This window comes from Euphorbia lathyris, chromosome 3 (genome assembly GCF_963576675.1).
Source record: "Euphorbia lathyris chromosome 3, ddEupLath1.1, whole genome shotgun sequence".
NCBI lineage: Eukaryota > Viridiplantae > Streptophyta > Magnoliopsida > Malpighiales > Euphorbiaceae > Euphorbia > Euphorbia lathyris.
Genome location: NC_088912.1, coordinates 89,482,645 through 89,501,836, shown reverse-complemented (window position 1 = coordinate 89,501,836; position 19,192 = coordinate 89,482,645). Strand labels below are relative to the sequence as shown.

Sequence of the window (19,192 nt, the reverse complement as noted above, 5' to 3'; positions counted from 1 at the left end):
CCGCGCATTCGATTCCTTGTATTCTATTCTCTAAAAGCTCCTTCTACCCCTTCTCTGACGAAAGACCTAGGTGCCCACCTTTCACCAATTACCATCATCCATGTTCGAAGATTATTAATAGTAAGTCGTTTAGGTTCGCTTAGCATCCTTCCCTCTTTTCATCGGTATTCATTCTTAACTCAATAGATTCAACATCCGCAGCAGCGCTAATACGTAATCTCCCATCATCCCTACCCTATTACATGAGATTTCGCCACATCAGAAAAAGAGATTTAGTGGAATTTAGAGTTTTTAGTGCTTAGTAGCGCCCTGGGAAGCATCTTTGGGTGTGTGCTTTTGAAATGGCATACCATGAGAAGAAGGCTACCGTCCGTGCGAGGAGTGTGATTCATAGTTTCGAAGACCTTTTAGCATTGACTAAAAAGAAAGGTCGAACTCTTTTCGTAAAATAAGAAGAAAAAATAGATATAGATGTGGACTGGTAGGTTTGGATCGAAATGGAATCCCGGGTAAAGGCAAACGATGAAGTAAAGCATTCCCCTCTCTTTTTTCATACCGGGTGATGGCCCTCCTGCTAAGTTAGCTAACAGAGTAGAGGGGGAAGAGTTGCTTTTAGGGTGAGGTCATGAAGTCATTCAACAGGAGCAAAAGAAAAGGGTAAGTTACGCTGAAGATCTGATAGGTACCATACTTCCTAAAGCTGCACTAGCTGTTTCGATTATAACATCACTTCCCCTGGCCACACTAAGGTAGACTCGATCGTCTAGTCTTTCCTTCCTCTTTCGATGTTATGTATGCTTTCATTTCAGTTCTGATAGGATGGTAGAACTGATGGTATGCCATCGCTCAACTCTATTGACTTGAGACTAGGTTGAGGGAGTCGATCATTTGTAGATTGAAAGGGGCACTCATTCCCTTGCGGGAAAATGACAAGTGACAAGATTGGAATGGATTTCTAGAGCGGTTGAATCAAGCAAGAAAACTGCATGCAAGCCTAGTTACCCCCAGTGTAAGGAACGAAGTACTCGACTAGACTGTAAAGTCGAGGTTTGAAGAACTGTCTTCGATATCCGCCCTGTTTACCTTAGCTACCTTGGAATTTTATCTTTAGCTTAGCGCGGGTTCGAATCCTTCTCAATATACATTCTATAGAAGAGTCCTCTATTCTACGTCTGAGACATGATCTCAAAATGTAAGGACAAGAGGGGCTAGCGGATGAGGATCTCATAGTTCGATTTGCGGTTTAGCTTTCGCCGATCCGATCACCGAAATTGAGAGAGTACGTACCATTTCCTACTGGCAAACTCACAATGTCCTAAGCATGCTCTTGGCTTTCTCTGCCTAAGATAGCCAACGACTGGTCTTCTCTCCCCGCAGACAAAGGATCAAGTTGAGGATTAGTGTTGATCTTCTTCCACAGTCAAAGATTGCAAACAAACCAAACCGACGGGTATGGTAAGATGTAATTAATGAGAGCAAGACTCCTTTTACAGACCAAGAATCTGCAGATTACGATATACCAGATCCTGAAGACTCAGACGGTACGCTTCTCCATTCCGTGACTTACATAGCTCGATATAGACTTAACTTTCTTTTCAAAAGAACTTTTTACTATCTGCTTCGATTCCGCCTCCTCTTTCGATAAATTCCGGCTAATCCTTTGCGGCGGCAATGGCACCGTCATACTGTTACCCAGTCCAGGCTCTCCGTTAACGATTGTAGAAAAGAATTCCGACGAAAGGGAAGCAAAAAGGGGCTCTGAATGTGATTTAGAAGGCAATTGGAATTGAGATGAAGGAGAGATGAAAGAACAAGGCCAGAAGCAAGAGTTCCATAAGCAAGCGCATGAGAATCACTTTCCTCTTCTTACCCACTTCAGGACTGCAACCAGTCTCACAACGTTGAGTATTCACTCGTTTTTCCTTATTCTTAACTTCTGATTACAGATTACAGTTCTTTGCTTCAAACGCATTTTCTGAGATCGATCGTGCAAGAATCTCCACCTCGAACTAAATGACCCAACCATTGCTTCTATGGATATGGTCAAGAAGCAGTTTGATAGTCTCCTCCCTCGCCTTGAATAGAGTGAGATCGAAACCTTTAGCTAGTCCCTGATCCTTCAGCATAACAGCATCACAGCTAGCAGACCCACTTCTATTCGCAGTTACAATTCCAATGGATCCCGCCTAAGCAAGTAGAGTTGATAGCCGATTGAGAGCAATCCAGTAAGTAGCAATGCAGTAAAAGCAGCTATTAGCCCATCAATTACGCTATTTGTACCGAAATGAAAGACCAATCCTATTTCTCGTTAGAACGACCGGAAAGCTCCTATTTGCCCCGTTAGAGCGAGCAGAAACTCAGTTTCTTAGAAACGCATCTGAAAGCAGCTAAAAGGGAGCTATTAGGCTCCAAAGCATAGGCTCCAAATAAGCTATTTGTTAGATCCGGTCCCGGGTATAGTGATGGTTACGGATCTCAGTAATAAAAAAAGTACTGGTCTGGGCTTTCATAGCTTCGATGAGACTAAGTGGTCCCTTTCATTCATTCCACCCCGGTCGATAGCTCTCAAAAGTTCCGACTCTTTCTTTCTATACGCAAAAAGGGGAATCACCTACTTGATACGCCCCTTCTGGCACAACACACATTCACACTCACAAGAGCACACCTGAAATTCGGATAGAGCACACCACAAAAATCCCGGCGGTCATATTTAAACGAGATGGCGGGGCGTTCTCCCGTTGACTCGAATTCTTCAGGAACGAAGGATACCAGTACTAGACTAATAGAATCGTCGAGCACTATAATCCAACGGACCGACCTAGTGATAGGAAGAGAAAGAGCAGCTCGCAACTAGCGAGCGATCGATTGGCTCTCTGTTAGAGGAACCCGAAAGGCGAATTCAGAATTGTTCGTGGCATCTGTTGCCTCTCGTAGGCGTAATGCTCTAGTCTATTTCTAACTAGTGGTGAAAGCAGAATGAGAAAGAGAGTCATGAAACAGAATCGATTGAAAACCTCTCCTCTGAACCCTATTCTTTTCCACTAACATCTCGCCCGGTAGAAACCTCCTCTCTAAGCTTTGAGCAGCAACGGCTTAAGGATTAGCTTCGTTCTAAGTTGCATTAGATGCATTCTAAGCAGGAATTATTCCACTCATTCTAAAAACTACTTTCTTAGCTGCAATAGCTACACCGGCTTAAGAAGGAAGAGCGGAAGAAGCGGCTTAAGCTACTTCATTATCCCTCTCGTCTCTAAGAGCTACTTTTCACTCAAAAGCTACACCGCAATAACGAATCAACTCTTAGCTACAAGAGCAACTTTATTCGTCCTCTCTAAAAGCAGTAAGCAAGGAAAGGGCTAGTTCTTTTGGTTAGGATGCCGCCAACAACAGATGCTCACTTCGCCCTCCCCGAGGAAAGAAAGACCTGCGGTGGCTACAATTGCTGTCAAACCTGAAAGAGCCGGGTGCTTACTTAGGAATAAAAGCAGTAGCTGCGAAGCTAGGATAGACGGGTTCATCGATCCGGGAATATCAATATCAATATCAAAGACAAGATTGGAATGGATTTCTAGAGCGGTTGAATCAAGCAAGAAAACTGCATGCAAGCCTAGTTACCCCCAGTGTAAGGAACGAAGTACTCGACTAGACTGTAAAGTCGAGGTTTGAAGAACTGTCTTCGATATCCGCCCTGTTTACATCTATTGGACCAGACGGAAATACAAGCTTTCTTGTAACATGCATGGGTTCGACGTATTCTTTTGCTTGAATTCGACTAGATCCCTTCCCGCCTAGTAGTTCTCACTGGTAGGCTACCGGGCAAACTTTCCATCATCTATTCGTTTGGGGGGACCTTTCTTGCCTTTAAAAATTTGATGGTTAGAAATTTGATGGAAAGAAAGAGAAGCTTTTTCACCCCATACGACTAGTTGGGGGGCTGTTCGCCTTTTGAAGCGGTCGCCGGTAACCAAAGCGTCACTCCTTCCTTTTGATTATGTCGTGACGCTGACTGAATCCAATCCATAAACCCGGAAACGAAACAAAGTTCATTCCCTTTCGTCAAGTAGGTAAAGTAGGCATATGAACCACTTTTGCTTTGCCTTATACTCTATTGGAACAAAGCAAAGAAAGAGGCGGAATGGAGGGGCAAGGGCGACCTAGTAGTTTGATGACCGATAAAGGTAGAGAGTTGTGTACCATACCTTGTCTGGAGGCGAGAGATGAGCTCTGAAGAGAATCTGATGGAAAGCATAGAGAGAAACCAGGAAGGCCAAGAAATGGACATGACTGAAAACAACAAGGACCAAACTCTCATGAGTTGGAGTGAAGAACAAGAAATGGATCTACCAGAGGAACAGATGGGGGAAGCTACCTACAGAGAGAAAGTGGTGGGGAGCTCCTCAAGGAAGCAGGAGTTTTTAAAACGGATTTTGTCTGCAGAAGGGAAGGAAGAGTCATAGGATGTGTAGTAGTAGCATAAGAAAGCATGCCCAATCCAAGACGACCGCCTTCTTGTCGCCGACATCCGTGCAAGCAGGCACAAACAAGCCCCACTACGATGATCGAGGCCTTAGCCTAATTCATCTTATTATTCTTACTTAAGTGTCCTGCAAAGGCTCACTCTCTAAACGCGACTTGAGATCATCAACGTGACAATCAAAATGTGAATAGGTTAAGAGAAATACCTAAAATAGGTAGAACTACGTGGCTTTGATTCCCGAATTAAATATTAAAAGACGTTCGGGATACGTAGGAAACTTGATAGATTTATCAAGTGCAAGCCAAATAAATAAATAAAACTTTAGGTAGTCCAAATAAATTTTTAACTATGAAGAAAATACGTTTGGGTTTTAGATTGTTAGAAGTTTGTTGTCCTATTTTCCGTTCATACCCGATGCCGTTTAGGGTCGGGTGTGACAATCGAAATTAAAAAGAAGAGAAAGGATTTCTATTATTGAATTTGAGGCAATTTTTCAACCTAATAAGTAATAACATAAACCACAGGGTTGTGGTAGAGTGGTAAAGGCTCCTCCTCTCTTAACCAAAAGTCCAGGATTAATAGATACAATTACGAACCAAAATTCGATTTTACTCTACGGATTATTGAAGCATCCCTTGAAACTCTCTTCCAATTTCTTCAATGGAAATCCTCATTCTTTGTCTAATGATTTGACACCCATTCTTGATTGTCTTAGTTTTTCAAATTGCTCCGTTTGTTCTCTAGGAATTCTAAGTTAAGCCATAAATTCTCATAAAAAAACCATAAATAAAGAAATTTCAAGTTAAAAATGATTGGCTTTGATCCAATTAAGACAGTGGGGAATTGAGAAAAAAGAAATAATATTGATTTTACTCTAAAGCAACAAACATCAAGCTAAAATTGAAGAGATTTTAGAAAATTCCCGAAAAGACTAATTTGTTCTTAAGAAGAAAATTCTAAAATTGATAGATAGAAAGTTTCCAAGAAAGAGATATCTGGAACCTCTAGAATGGTAAGGATAAAACTTCAAAGCCCAAAGTACATAAAATTTAAGGATGAGGTCCAAATTTATCTCTACAATTTTTGGAAAGTGCAAATTTAGTGACATTTTGTAATTTTATCTTTTATGTTGTCAAACAATTTCAATTTCAATTTTAAATTTTTATAATTTATCTTTTATGTTGTCAAATAATTTCAATTTTACCTTTCACAATATAAATTTGAATTAATTGATTTGACAGTTATTCGACTATCACAGTAGATCTTTCAAACAAGTTTTTATATATATATAAAATAAATCTATTATATGTATTTTAACGAGTTGTTTATACCTGTTGTAATAACACAAGAAGCATTATATGCACTTTTTTTTGTGATTTAATTGTATCTAGTAGACTTGAATATTGTCATTTCGCTCGGTTATTTATAATTATGTTAGTAACGTCAATAAATATTGGGATAATATGCAAAAATACCTCTAAAGTTTATAGCCATGAGCAATTTTACACATAACGTCTAAAATGATGCAATTTTACCCTACGTTAGCAACCAAGAGCAATTTTACCCATAACGTTGTCAACTTGGATCAAATTGAGAAATAATTCATCAAATTGGCTTTCCGGTCATGAATCTTGTCATTTAAACTTCACGTGCTAGTCATTTTATCATTCATTAGTAATATATCATAAAAATATGATTAAATGTGAAAAAAAAATTAAAAGTAAAAAATACATTGTCTATTGTACGAGTTGGACAAAAAAAAATTCAAAATATTTCGTGGAATTTATAAATATTAATCTTCAATTGTATTATTAAATCACATAAAATATGAAATCTTTTTTTCAAAACAAATTGATTTGCTGTATTTTATAATAATGTCTAAAATTTACCCAACGTTAGGAGTAAAATTGTTTTTGACTGCTATCGTTAGGGTAAAATTGCTCATGGTTGTAAGTGTTAGGGGTAGTTTTGTAACCAAACCCATAAATATTTTCTACATAATTGATGTTTGGAAGTTCTGATGTAATAATTAATAACGAGTTAAATAACAGTAAAACAGCCAGTTTAAATTTTGGTAAAAGTAAAATTAATATTTTTTGGCAATATTACAAGTAAAATTGCATCATTTCATACATTTGGACAAATTTACACATAATCCCTGAAATTTAACTAAAAAGAAAGAAAAAGAAATTACATAACTAAAAATAAACCTCATGGCATAAGAGTGAAAAGCTTGATGGTATAAATGTAAAAACAGGGAAATAATCAGCATGGAACCATAAATTAATGTTATTTAGTACTGTTTCGGTTACATTATAAGCAAATTAGATTTTCAAGTACAATTATGCTGATTATTTTCAAGTACAATTAATGCCGATTATTTCCATTTATTACTATTATTATTATTATAGCTTTGGCTGGTGAAGTTGGTATATAATATGTTGATAGGCAACAAAAAAGTATTTTCTGAAAAGAATAGGGAAGAAGGTAGCAGACATGGAAACTTCAAGATCCCATCTTTGCTTACTGGTTTTCTGTTTCATCATTGCTCAAACTTCATGTGTTCATCAAGGCTCATTGAAGAAGAATCATATAGCCTTGTTTATCTTTGGGGATTCACTTTTCGATGTGGGAAACAATAATTACCTCAATCATCCAATTGCCCTTGCCAATTTCACACCCTATGGCACAACTTATTTTCACTATCCTTCTGGCAGATTTTCTAATGGCCGGCTCATTCCTGATTTTATTGGTAAACAACTCTTAATCCATTTTTAATTATCAAACTTTTTGTTGTTTCCACTTTTCTTTGATGTTAAAGATTGACTTTGGGTTTTTATTGTAGCTGAGAAAATGAAGTTGCCACTGATTCCACCATATCTACTTCCTGGTTATCATGAGTTTACAAATGGGGCAAACTTTGCTTCAGCTGGAGCTGGTGCTCTCCTTGAAACCCATCTAGGGGATAAAGGGATGGTATGACATCCGTGGTGTTACTAACATGATGCTTTAAACTTTAAAATTAAACATAAAAGTCTTTAAATATTGAGGTTTATTAACAAAAAATATCCATATAAAATCATTTTGACCAGTAAATACTGAGAAAATTTGATTTATTTTGAATTAAATTAATTCTACAACCGAAATTAATGAGCAAAATTGATTTTTTAAACCCTAATTTTTATTAGGGTGTTTTTGTAATATATTAATTATAGTGTGATTTACTGTGTTTTGACCTTTCATCTTCATTTGTGTAGGTTGTTGATCTTAATACTCAAATGGTTCAAATGAAGAATGTGAAGAAAGAGATAAGGAAGCAAATAGGGGATGCACAAACTTGCAAATTATTGTCCAAAGCCATTTACTTAATTAACATTGGGGCAAATGATTATTTAGGACCTTCACCTGTTTTTAATTCCTTTTCTCAAAAAGACTATGTTGCAATGGTTCTTGGTAATCTTACATCTGTCGTAAAGGTAGGATGGTTTCTAACAATTAACTATATACCAATTATCTTACATTCTGATCCAATGATATGTAGATATAGTTTATAATTCTTGCGCCTTTAATAAAATATACATATTTTTTATTGATTAAGAATCATCTATTGAAAAAATCATCCTAACTTTGTCGATGAGACCAATCTCTCTGATCCACTATCATTCTATCCTGACTCTTAAAGATGAATATAAGAGCTGTAATAGAGCCTTAACTATCAGTTCCAGTTTTTAGTTCAATTGGTTCAATGACATGTTATCAAAGCCTCTAGGACCAAACTGTCGAGAGTTCCATGACAAAGACCGTATTGTTACACGTTTTCAACTAACTTCCATCTAGCTTATCCTCAAATCTTAGGATCACTCTTAGTTGAGACGTTCCACCTCTGTGCCACCCTGTCAAAACCGGGGTCATTACATATTTGATAACTTGCTAGATCCGCTTTGATGTTCTTTGCCGGAGTTACCTGCAAAACAAAACCGGAGACAGGATCTCCGGGAAAACTCTCCGACGATCAAGTCAGTTTTTGTAAGAATGAGTCTATAATTTAGCAATAGCTCTGTGGGAAAAAAAAATGTGAACGTACCTCCTCCCTTATTCTTAAGGCCTTTTATAGGTATTTTTGGGTAACCGCCGAGGGCGGTTACTCCTTAGTGGGCCACGTTCTGAGGGCGGTTCCCCCTTTTTAGGCCATGTCCCTTTCGTGGTTTTCATGGCAACGAACGTGGTTCTGAGTGGGAGTTTTGTCGCTCCGTTTAGGAATTAGGGGCGGTTTACTCGCTGCGCCCGCTTCCTTCATTCGGGTCCCGTCCAATCTTAGCCCATGGGGCTTTAATATGGGCTGGGCTTGCGAAATGAGTATAACCCGTTTTGGGCTTCGCGGGTTATCACATGCCTCCCTCTTGGTCTAGCAAGAGCCCTTTTAGGGTCTTTTTATAGGGGACGCTTCGTCTTTGTCCGATTATTTCAAAGTTTTTGAATTTGTGCATTTCCCCTCTTTCGTTTTCTCCGGCGTCGACCTTTTAATTCCGCTACTTCTTTTCCGGCGTTGACCTCTTAATCCCGTCACTTCACTGTGTTGTCTTTTTCATGTAAGTTTTTCTTTTCACATTTGCTCCTTGTTCGGCTTTTTGCTTCTGTTTTCCTTTTATCGATCATGTCAGACCTCGACTTCGCGCCGTTTGACGACGATTATGTCCGCGAGGTCTCTAACGAGGTTGAAGAGATGGTTGAGGAAGCTTCAACCAGCTCTCCTGGGTGTAATTCTCATCCCGCCGACTTCCTTCATCTGGCGAATACAACCGACGAGGGTTTAGGTTTTGACCCCAAAAAGTTGATTCCGCCACCTGTCCCAACCCCTCGTTTGTTACCCAAGAAGGACAGGTCGGGAAGTCTGGTTTGTCAAGAGACAATCGATGATTTGCGGGAGCATTATCCCTGGCTCCGAGGTCTCAAGACGATCATTCCTGGAGAGGATAGGGGGCCGGGCGATTACCCAAAGGGGTACTTCACTGTTTTCGTGGCCCAGATTATCTGCAGCTTCACTTATCCGCTGGCGGATGAGATTGCTTCCGTCTTAGGCGGTTATGGAATCGCGCCCGGGCAACTGCATCCTAACGGCTGGGCCGATTTGACTCTGGACAAATTTTTGGCGGATTGTTTGGAGGTTCCCTTTTCGCTCAAGATCTTCTCCAAGCTCCACCATTTCAAAAGCTCGGTGGGGTATTTCACTTTCATCCGCCAGAGCGGATACTATGGTTTTGACGAGAAGCTGAACAAGATCCGCGAGTGCGATCGATCTTACTTTTTTATCAAGTTTAATGAGGAAAACCTGAACTTCCTTCATTGCTGGAGCCGACCCAACGTAAAGAGTTTGAACTTCGGGTATCCCAGCCAGGAAGAATCCGCCATTATCAAGTTCCTGAAGAGCACTCCACCTTTTGTATGGACATACGATCAGGCCTTTCATATGCTAAGGAGCCGAGTAGTGATTGTATACCGCGAGGGGGATCGCGTTGTCTATATTCCTTATCGCGTTTTTGTGCAAGGTACTTTTTATTTCCAAGTTGATGGTTTCTTTTAACCCTTTGCAGGGGTGATCCTTTATCTCAAATCGCTGCAGATCGGGAGGCCAAAGCCCTGGCGAGAAGAAAGAAGCGGATGACGGAAACCGCTTCCGTTGTAGGGGCGGATCCTTCTGGAGGGACGATTCCTTCTATTGGGGCGGCTTCCCCGGTTAGGGCTTCCGCTTCACAAGGTCCTGCTTCTGCCTCCGAGGATCTTCCTTTAACTAGGAAGCGAAAGATAAGTGCGGATACAGAGTCTTCTCGTTCTAAAAAGAAGAACACTTCTGTTTCCCTTACTGTTGGCGGCGCACCTGTATCCGCCTCGTCTAAAGGAAAGAGCAGTACCCCCATTCACGAGGTATCTTGATCTACTCCCTCTCGTATTGCTACTTTTTCCTCATGAGCTATCTGCCACTCCTTGATATTTTTCTTTATGCTCTTGCAGCCAATCCCCGATATTAGCGGATGGTGGACTAGGACTTTCGGCTTGGCCGTGAACTTCTCTTGCAAGGATATTGTATCTTCCATATGCAATGTCCTCGGGCGACTTCCCTCTGCCTCCCGTGTGCGCGAGCAAGTATCGCTCCCTACTGCTGTGGAAGGGATCGAGAAGCGTTCTGTAGAGGTATATTATTGCTTTGTCCTTTCGCTTTCAAATATCTTGTGTTCATTGTAACCGCATATTTCTATTCGCCCATTTTTATTTGTGAGACGTGTTATATGCAGATTATCAATTTCGCTGAGGGCATTCTCCGAAGGGATGCAGAGCGAGCCCAGGAGTTGGAAAGTCTTGGTACCGAATTGGCGACTCAGAAGTCGCTTTATGATGATGTCCAAGGGAAGGTGAAGGTCCTAGAGGGCACCTGTCAGAAGGCCGTGGGCGAGAAGGAGGAGGCCCTTAAATCCCTTCAGGCCAAGTCCGATGAACTGCAAAAAGCCCTCGACGACCTAGCTGCTTTCAAGGAGGCCCAAAAGAAGAGGGTTGAGGAGATTTTGGCTGAAGATGGCGCCCGCATCTACTGGTATGGGGAGCGGATTCATGCGGCTTATGAGCACGGGCATCAGGGTCTAGTACTTAACCGCCCCAAAGTTCCCATCCCTGAAAAGGATTTAACTGGGGAGTGGGATAAGCTGGAAGCCGAGGATGCTGATATGGATGAGGTACTCTTCTTAGATTGGAAGAGTCTTCAGGATCCTCCGATTAGCTGCGAGATCCCTATTCAGCCCGCGGAAGGAGAGGCACCCCAAGCCGTTTCTCAACCTGTGCAAGAGGTACCTCTCACCGAAGAGGTTACTGAAGCGGTTACCGATTCAAGGGTCGAGGATTCGCTTGAAGTAGATCCTCCTACCAGAGGAGATGAGGGAGTTGCTGCAGTCCAGGAGGGCATTAGGGGCGAAGGAGAGGAAGCTGTAGCGTAGCTTAACTTATATTTGGACTTTTGTATGTAAAAACCATGTAACAAACCGCTCTGATATATATATTTTCTTTCGGTTGTTGGTTTTCGTATGTGTGTGATTGTCACTTTTTTGCCCTTTATATGTGCCCTTTGTCTTTTTGCCGACTCCATATTTGTGTTTCTTCATAGCTAGGGTGGCCAGACCCTTTTTGCAATTTTGAGTACTCGTTTATCCGCTTAATTTTATGCCTTAACTTATAATTCTTCTGTCGAAAATAATCATAAGTTTTGATCATAAGGTTTTGCGAGTGATGCGTAATCATGCATCCGCCTTTCTTTAACAGGCAACACATTTATGTGTTTTTGATTTTAACCCTAAGGTTTTTTGATTTTAACCCTAAGGTTTTTTGCGAGTGATGCGTAATCATGCATCCGCCTTTCTTTAAGAGGCAACACATTTATGTGTTATTGATTTTAACCCTAAGGTTTTTTGCGAGTGATGCGTAATCATGCATCCGCCTTTCTTTAAGAGGCAACACATTTATGTGTTTTTTGTAAGGAATCCGCGTTTTGTTGTAACATACTGAGTGAATGTAATAACTTTTATTGATGACGAGAAAAAGTTTATTACATATGTACACCAATTGTGCGGGATCGAAGCCTCATTAAAACCTTTTATCAGAAAACCCAGTGGGAAAAACTCATAAAAGGAAAAAGAGTACTCGTCATTTCCTCGAACTACTCGGCCTTTTTATATAGGCGTAGATTCTCTAGATTCCAGGTGCGCGGGAGCTTCTTTCCGCTCATTTCTTCTATTTCAAAAGTGGCTGGTCCCAGCTTCTTGGATACTTTGTATGGTCCGATCCAGTTGACGCCCAGTTTGCCTTTGCCATCTCTGGATTGTATTTTATCCGCTTTTTTCAAGACCAAGTCGTTTTCGTTGATTATTACTTTTCGCATTCTTCTGTCATGGTATTTCTTGATTCTATTGCGGTACATTGCCATTCGCATGTAAGCTTTCTCTCTTCGTTCCTCCACAGAATCCAAAGCATCTCTGATGTTGATAGGATTTTGTGTGTCGCAATAATATATTGTCCGATCTGTGGGCGACTTGATTTCAACAGGTAGGACTGCTTCGGCTCCATAAACTAGCGAGAAAGGTGTTTCACCTGTTGCTTCCTTTACAGAAGTTCTGTATGCCCACAACATATGGGGTATCTCATCCGCCCAACCTGTTTTTTTGTCACCTAGCCGCTTCTTGATGCCTTGAACCATGGCCCTGTTGGTAACTTCTGTCATACCATTTGATTGGGGATGGTTTACAGAAGAAAAATGATTCTTGATTCCCATGCTTTCGCAGTATGTTTTGAACTTGGCACAGTTGAACTGGGTGCTATTGTCGGTTATAAGCTTCTGCGGGATCCCAAATCGCATGATAATGTTCTCTCGTAAGAACTCGATCATTCGCTCAGGTGTTTGTGCGGTTACTGCCTCCGCTTCTACCCATTTGCTGAAGTGGTCTACTGCGACTATCAAATACTTCCTTTTCTTTGTTGTTTCTGGGAATGGGCCCACTATATCAATTCCCCATGTTGCGAATGGCCACGCCGTCATTATAGTGATTTGTTCAGCTCCGGGAACATGCTTTTCATTCGCATGGATTTGACAGTTGTGACATTCCGCAACCATCTTCTGGGAATCTTCCACCACCTTGGGCCAGTAGTATCCCAGCAGTTTGACCTTTCTTGCCAATGCCGCCGAAGCTTCGTGCACGCCACAAATTCCTTCGTGTAGTTCTCGCAGCACATAGTCCCCTTCATTGCGACTAACGCATTTCAACCATAGACATGTGTACGATTTCCGATACAAAGTTCCATCCCGCATTGAGTATCGTGCCGACTGCCCAATTATTTTTCTGGCTAAGCTGTTATCAACCGGCAAATCTCCCTGCTCCAGATATTGACGGATTGGCATCCGCCAATCTTCATCGTCTTCCAGTTCCTCGTTGATCATAATCTGATCAACCTCGAATGCTGGTGCCGATTTTATTTCCAAGCTGCATGCTTTTTGACTCCATGGTTCTCTACTTGCCGCTGCCTTTGCCAATTCGTCAGCTTTTTCATTTTGGCCTCGTGGAACATGCACCATCTCCCAAACGACTCCCTTGTGCGTTAACTCTTGTGTCAATCGGCCGACTACCTGATGGTATTTTACGAGCTCCTCCTGTTTCACCAGATAATTTTTTGTGATCTGGTTTATCATGAGTTTGGAATCGCTGTAGATTACCACTCTTTCTGGGGTGAGTTGATTGAGCAACTTCAATCCGCATATCATTGCTTCATACTCTGCGGCATTATTGGCAGTTTTGAAAGTTAATTTTGCTGCGTAGCACAGGCGGATAACCACCGGACCTTTGATGACGATTCCTAGCCCAGCTCCGTCTGCAGATAAGGCCCCATCTGTGTACATGCTCCACTCTTCTTTTTGTGCCTTTGGACATTCATCATCATCCCAGGTGAATTCGTTCACGAAGTCGGCGAGCACTTGGCTCTTTAGTGCTGGTCTTCCTTCATAGCGGATATCGAATTCGCCCAGGCGAATTGACCATTCCATCAACCGGCCGGATGCGTCAGGTTTCTGCAGTACCTTTCGCACTGGGATGCCAGTTCTCACAATGATAGTATGCGCCTGAAAGTATGGTTTCAATCTAGCTGCCGTGGTTATCACTGCGAGGGCCATTTTGTCCAACTTCGAATACCGGAGTTCTGCATCCTTCAGGACTTTGCTCACGTAATACACTGGATATTGTTGCCCTTCTTCTTCTCGCACCATCACAGTGCATATCGCCATGCTGGTGACGGATACATAAAGAAACAAGTCTTCTCCGTCTTCCGGCCTGCTCATTAAGGGCGGATAACGTAGTAATCGCTTTATCCCCTCAAATGCTTCTTGACAATCCGGCGTCCATTCAAAGGACTTGGATTTTTTGATGGCATTGTAGAAAGGTAGACATCGCCTAGCTGAGCATGATATGAATCGCCCTAATGCCACCAACCTCCCGTTCAGTCTCTGTACTTCCCTTATGTTCCTTGGCGTCTTCATCTCCATTACTGCTTTAACCTTCTCAGGATTCGCCTCAACCCCTTTGCCGCTAACAATGAAACCCAGGAACTTTCCCGCTCTCGCTCCGAATGTGCATTTCTCTGGGTTCAATTTGAGGCCATATTTGATCAACACTTCTAGGATTTCTTTGATATCCCGCGGGTGGTCTTGCATTTTCTTGCTTTTGATGATCATGTCATCAACATAGATCGAGAAGTTCTCGCCGGATTCGTCTGAAAATATCTTGTTCATCATCCTCTGGTATGTTGCTCCCGCGTTTTTCAATCCAAAGGGCATCACCTTGAAGCAATAAGTCGCCTGGTGAGTTATGAATGATATTTTGATTTCATCCGCCTTCTCCATGGGTATCTGATGGTAACTGGATTTCACGTCGGTGAATGATAAAGCTTCATATCCTACAGTTCCATCTACCAATATATCAATGTTAGGAAGTGGATACATATCTTTCGGACATGCCTTGTTCAAGTCTTTGAAGTCGACGCACATTCTGTACGTTCCATTCGGCTTTTTGACTAGCACCACATTGGCTAACCACTCCGGATAGGTGACTTCTCGAATTGCATCTGACTTTAGCAAATCCGCCACTGCTTTTTCAATCGCATTTTGCCACTCAGGAGCATGTCCCCTCTTCTTTTGCCGCACTGGGGTTGCCCCTTTGTCTACATTCAATCGATGGGTTGCTACGTCTGGGCTTATTCCTTTTAACACTTCATTTGGGGTGGCAAATGCCGACTCACATTGGATCAATACCTCGGTAATGGCCTTCTTTGTTTCCTCTGAGAGTCCAGCCGCTATTCGCACGTTCTTGTCATTCGAGATGGCGAATAGTTCCGTTTCTCCCAATGCTTCCGCCGGGAGCTTCTCTTCGACTTTATCCTCCTCTTCCGGTTTTGGTTCAAGTGATAATGTATAGGCCTGTTGAGATACAAGTTGATCACCTTCAACTATGACTCGCCCTTGGTGTGTTGGCAAATGTAACGTTAAATGCTTCATTGAGATGAGCGACTCCGTCTCCGACAGGAATGGCCGTCCCAGAATTATGTTGTAGGCCAGTGGGAGATCAACAATTGCGAATTCTAAATCACCTCGCCATTTTAGATTCTTATCGCCCATTTCTGCCTCCAACACCACCTGCCCACTTGTTTGGGAGGATTGACCCCCAAAACCAGTTACATCCATGAAGGTGTGTTCCACCCGCTCGTCGTTGATTCCCAACTTGTTGAATGCTGTCCGGGTAATGACATTACAAGAACTGCCTGTGTCGATAAGGACCCGTTTGACGTCCCATCCTTCCACGACCATCGTGATCACCAGGGCATCCGCATGTGGCTCCGTGATTCTCGCAAATGAGTAATTGAGGGCATCCCCCCTATGTGTATTGCTCTTTCGCCGTTCACGGCGAGTTCTTTTTGTTGGAGGCTCGTAGATTCCGCCTGCTATCACGTTTATCACCCCTTTCTTCTGCTTCTTTTCTGGCCGTGTTTCTCCCTCATGCGGGAGCGTTGTTTTCTCATCAGCTGTATCTTTTCTTACAAATTGACTCAGCTTGCCTCTCTCGATCAGTTTTTCTATTTCCTTCTTCAGTTCGTAGCAATCATCTGTGTCATGGCCATTCAATCTGTGGAACCTGCAATATTTGTTAGGATGTCGCCCCAAACTGGTTCGACCTTTTACCTCGGGGAACCGCACATCCTTCTTCAGGGGGCTCTTTTCGATCCAAAGTAACACCTCCTGGCGAGTCGTGTTTAGTGGCGTGTGATATCCTCCACCTTGAAAGGGACGATCGCCTCTTCGAACAAAATTACTTTTGGACTGGGTCTGACGCCGACTGTCTGAAGTGGTTCTAGCGGCATCTCTTTCTCGCCGAGTTTGGGCCCTATGTTCCCTGTTGACATCATCCACTTCCATGAATTCCTTTGCTATCTTCATGAGCTCGGCTACAGTGCGTGGTTTGTTACGGATGATTTCTTCCCGCATGCTCCAATCTGTGGTTCCATCCGCCATGATGTTGCGAATACTCACGATATCTGGGTTCTGCAATCGCACCAGGATATCGTTAAAGGCGACAATAAATTCCCTTAGGGAATTATAGTTCCTCTGTTTGATCTCCTTCAGCTGCCTATCTGTCACATCTGCTACTTTACAGCCCACGAACTTCGCACAGAAATCCCGACTATATTGTTGCCAATTGTGAATAGATTCTGCCGGTAAAGATCGAAACCAATCAGATGCCGCACCGCCCAAAGTTGTCGAGAATAACCTGCAAATTATGCTTTCGCTTGCCCCTGCAACATCCATTAACTCTCTGTAGTTCCTGACATGAGCCTCAGGGTCAGAATTTGGATCCCCATAGTATTTTGGTATGGCAGGCGCTTTGATTCTATGATCTGGAATGAATTACCGTAACGAAGGGGCAAAAGGTGAATCGCTCTGGATCTCTGCTCTCGGCCTAGGCGAGTACCCCATTCGCTCCATCATGCTTCGTAATTGATCTTCTAAGTCAATATCGGGTATTCGCCGGACTTCTTCCATCCGCTGCTGGTGAATTCTGGGTGGCATCCATCCGCCCATCGGTGTTGAGACGTGTGCCTGTTGGGGGACTAACCGCTGTCCCGTTATAGGATCAAAGTTCCATGTGTGCTCTCGCCCAGGAGTCATCAACTCCGAATGTCTGGGAGGAAAAGGTTCCACTTGCTGTGGCGGAAGAGTGCCTTGCACTCCTGGCAACGGTTGGGATGGCTGCCAGGTCAGATGTATCGTCGTAATGAGATCTGGGTGCGAGTAGTTGCTCGGGTGGCTGTGTGGGTTTGTGCGACTACTCTGGCCCACTTGATTTGGTGCCTGAGATGGCTGCGGGAGGGCCGACATGACAGGGATAGTCGGTGATTGTGTTGAGATAACCACAGGTTCTTGAGGAGCAGCCGCCACGGCGGTATTGTGTTCCGCGAGGGCCGTTAGTAAATTAATCATTCGATCTCCAGCCGCCTGGCTCATGTTCGAAGCCAAGACTTGTCCAGCCATCTGTACGAAATCACTATTGGACATTTCCATCTCAGTTTGCACTTGGACCTCCAATAACGGACTCAATTGTCCCGAAGGACCCGATGAGCTAGGCACCACAGGCTGTGTACTTGCAGGTTGCGAATTCGCAGTCCGTGGTCCCCTGGAGTTCATACTGGTTGATCTAGTGGTAACGCCGGTCGTTCGTGATGGTTCTGACATGTTCTTCATGTACCTTTAACCAAATGTTGGTAAAAAAGGTCCACGTTCACCGCACCAATGATAACTTGCTGGATCCGCTTTGATGTTCTTTGCCGGAGTTACCTGCAAAACAAAACCGGAGACAGGATCTCCGGGAAAACTCTCCGACGATCAAGTCAGTTTTTGTAAGAATGAGTCTATAATTTAGCAATAGCTCTGTGGGAAAAAAAATGTGAACGTACCTCCTCCCTTATTCTTAAGGCCTTTTATAGGTATTTTTGGGTAACCGCCGAGGGCGGTTACTCCTTAGTGGGCCACGTTCTGAGGGCGGTTCCCCCTTTTTAGGCCATGTCCCTTTCGTGGTTTTCATGGCAACGAACGTGGTTCTGAGTGGGAGTTTTGTCGCTCCGTTTAAGAATTAGGGGCGGTTTACTCGCTGCGCCCGCTTCCTTCATTCGGGTCCTGTCCAATCTTAGCCCATGGGGCTTTAATATGGGCTGGGCTTGCAAAATGAGTATAACCCGTTTTGGGCTTCGCGGGTTATCAATATTATATCAATATATATATCTTTTTTATGTTTGAATTATAGAGATTATACGTCCATTGTTTTGCATTTCAGGATATTTATAAGATAGGAGGAAGGAAGTTTGGATTTATAGGCGTGGGAGCTTTTGATTGTTCACCAAGTATGAGAGCATTAGAACAAAACAAAGGAGGCTGTAATGAAGTACTTTCATCTTTAACAAAATTACACAATGAAGCACTTCCTAAAATACTCAAAGAGATGCAAAGTCAGCTAAAAGAGTTTCAGTATTCATATTTTGATTTCTATACAACTTTTTCTGAAAGAATAACAAATCCTCTGAAATATGGTATGTTTATATATCTCCTCCTTACAAAGTTAGCTCATTCTTTTCTCCAATTAACAAAATTTGAACTCTAAAATGATTAAATTTTGAAGGATTCAAAGAGGCCAAAGTGGCATGTTGTGGAGCTGGTCCATACAGAGGAATTGTGTCAAGCTGTGGGTTGGTGAAAGGATATGAAGTATGTGAAGATGTGAATGAATATGTCTTCTTTGATTCTGTTCATCCAACTGAAAAGTTCTATGACCAGCTTTCCCATCTAATTTGGAGTGGAGGTCATAATGTTAACATTCCTTACAATCTTAAAACACTAGTCTGTGCCAATTGATGTTTTTCTTTTTCTTTCCCAATAATGATCATAACAGATATATGTATGATCAACAATTATGTAATCAAATGGCAAAGAATAAACTTGGTTTGGGTTGAAGTTTCAGGACTTCAAAGAAAACGTTACCTTACTCATTATCTGATGTTGAAAACAAGGAATAAGATCCAAATTTGTAACAAAGTTTTTGAAGAAATGACATATATATCATTAGTTTCGGTTGACTTTCGACCGGAAAT

At 42.3% G+C, this 19,192-nt stretch overlaps 1 protein-coding gene across 2 annotated transcripts; it reads left to right on the top strand.

Annotated features, from left to right (window-relative positions):
* Nucleotides 1-6,935: 6,935 nt before the first annotated feature.
* On the top strand, nucleotides 6,936-19,125 carry LOC136224168 (GDSL esterase/lipase 2-like). Of its 2 annotated transcripts, XM_066012435.1 has the most exons (5): nucleotides 6,936-7,229; nucleotides 7,323-7,453; nucleotides 7,735-7,953; nucleotides 18,382-18,634; nucleotides 18,724-19,125. In XM_066012435.1, exons 1-5 carry the CDS (start codon nucleotides 6,974-6,976, stop codon nucleotides 18,954-18,956), a joined length of 1,092 nt encoding a protein of 363 aa, XP_065868507.1. In that variant the 5' UTR covers nucleotides 6,936-6,973; the 3' UTR covers nucleotides 18,957-19,125. The 2 variants fall into 2 exon arrangements, with proteins under 2 accessions (XP_065868507.1, XP_065868506.1); XM_066012434.1 differs by lacking the exons at nucleotides 6,936-7,229; nucleotides 7,323-7,453; nucleotides 18,382-18,634; nucleotides 18,724-19,125 and adding exons at nucleotides 10,069-10,399; nucleotides 10,487-10,666; nucleotides 10,768-11,492 and having other exon boundaries at nucleotides 7,830-7,953.
* The last annotated feature ends 67 nt before the right edge of the window (nucleotides 19,126-19,192 follow it).

Bases quoted from the DNA above. Each gene is read 5' to 3' on its own strand.
- LOC136224168 (XM_066012434.1), top strand. From the start codon at position 10,136: ATGACGGAAACCGCTTCCGTTGTAGGGGCGGATCCTTCTGGAGGGACG. The intron at 10,400-10,486 runs GTATCTTGATCT...ATGCTCTTGCAG, and splicing joins GCAGTACCCCCATTCACGAG to CCAATCCCCGATATTAGCGG. The intron at 10,667-10,767 runs GTATATTATTGC...TGTTATATGCAG, and splicing joins TCGAGAAGCGTTCTGTAGAG to ATTATCAATTTCGCTGAGGG.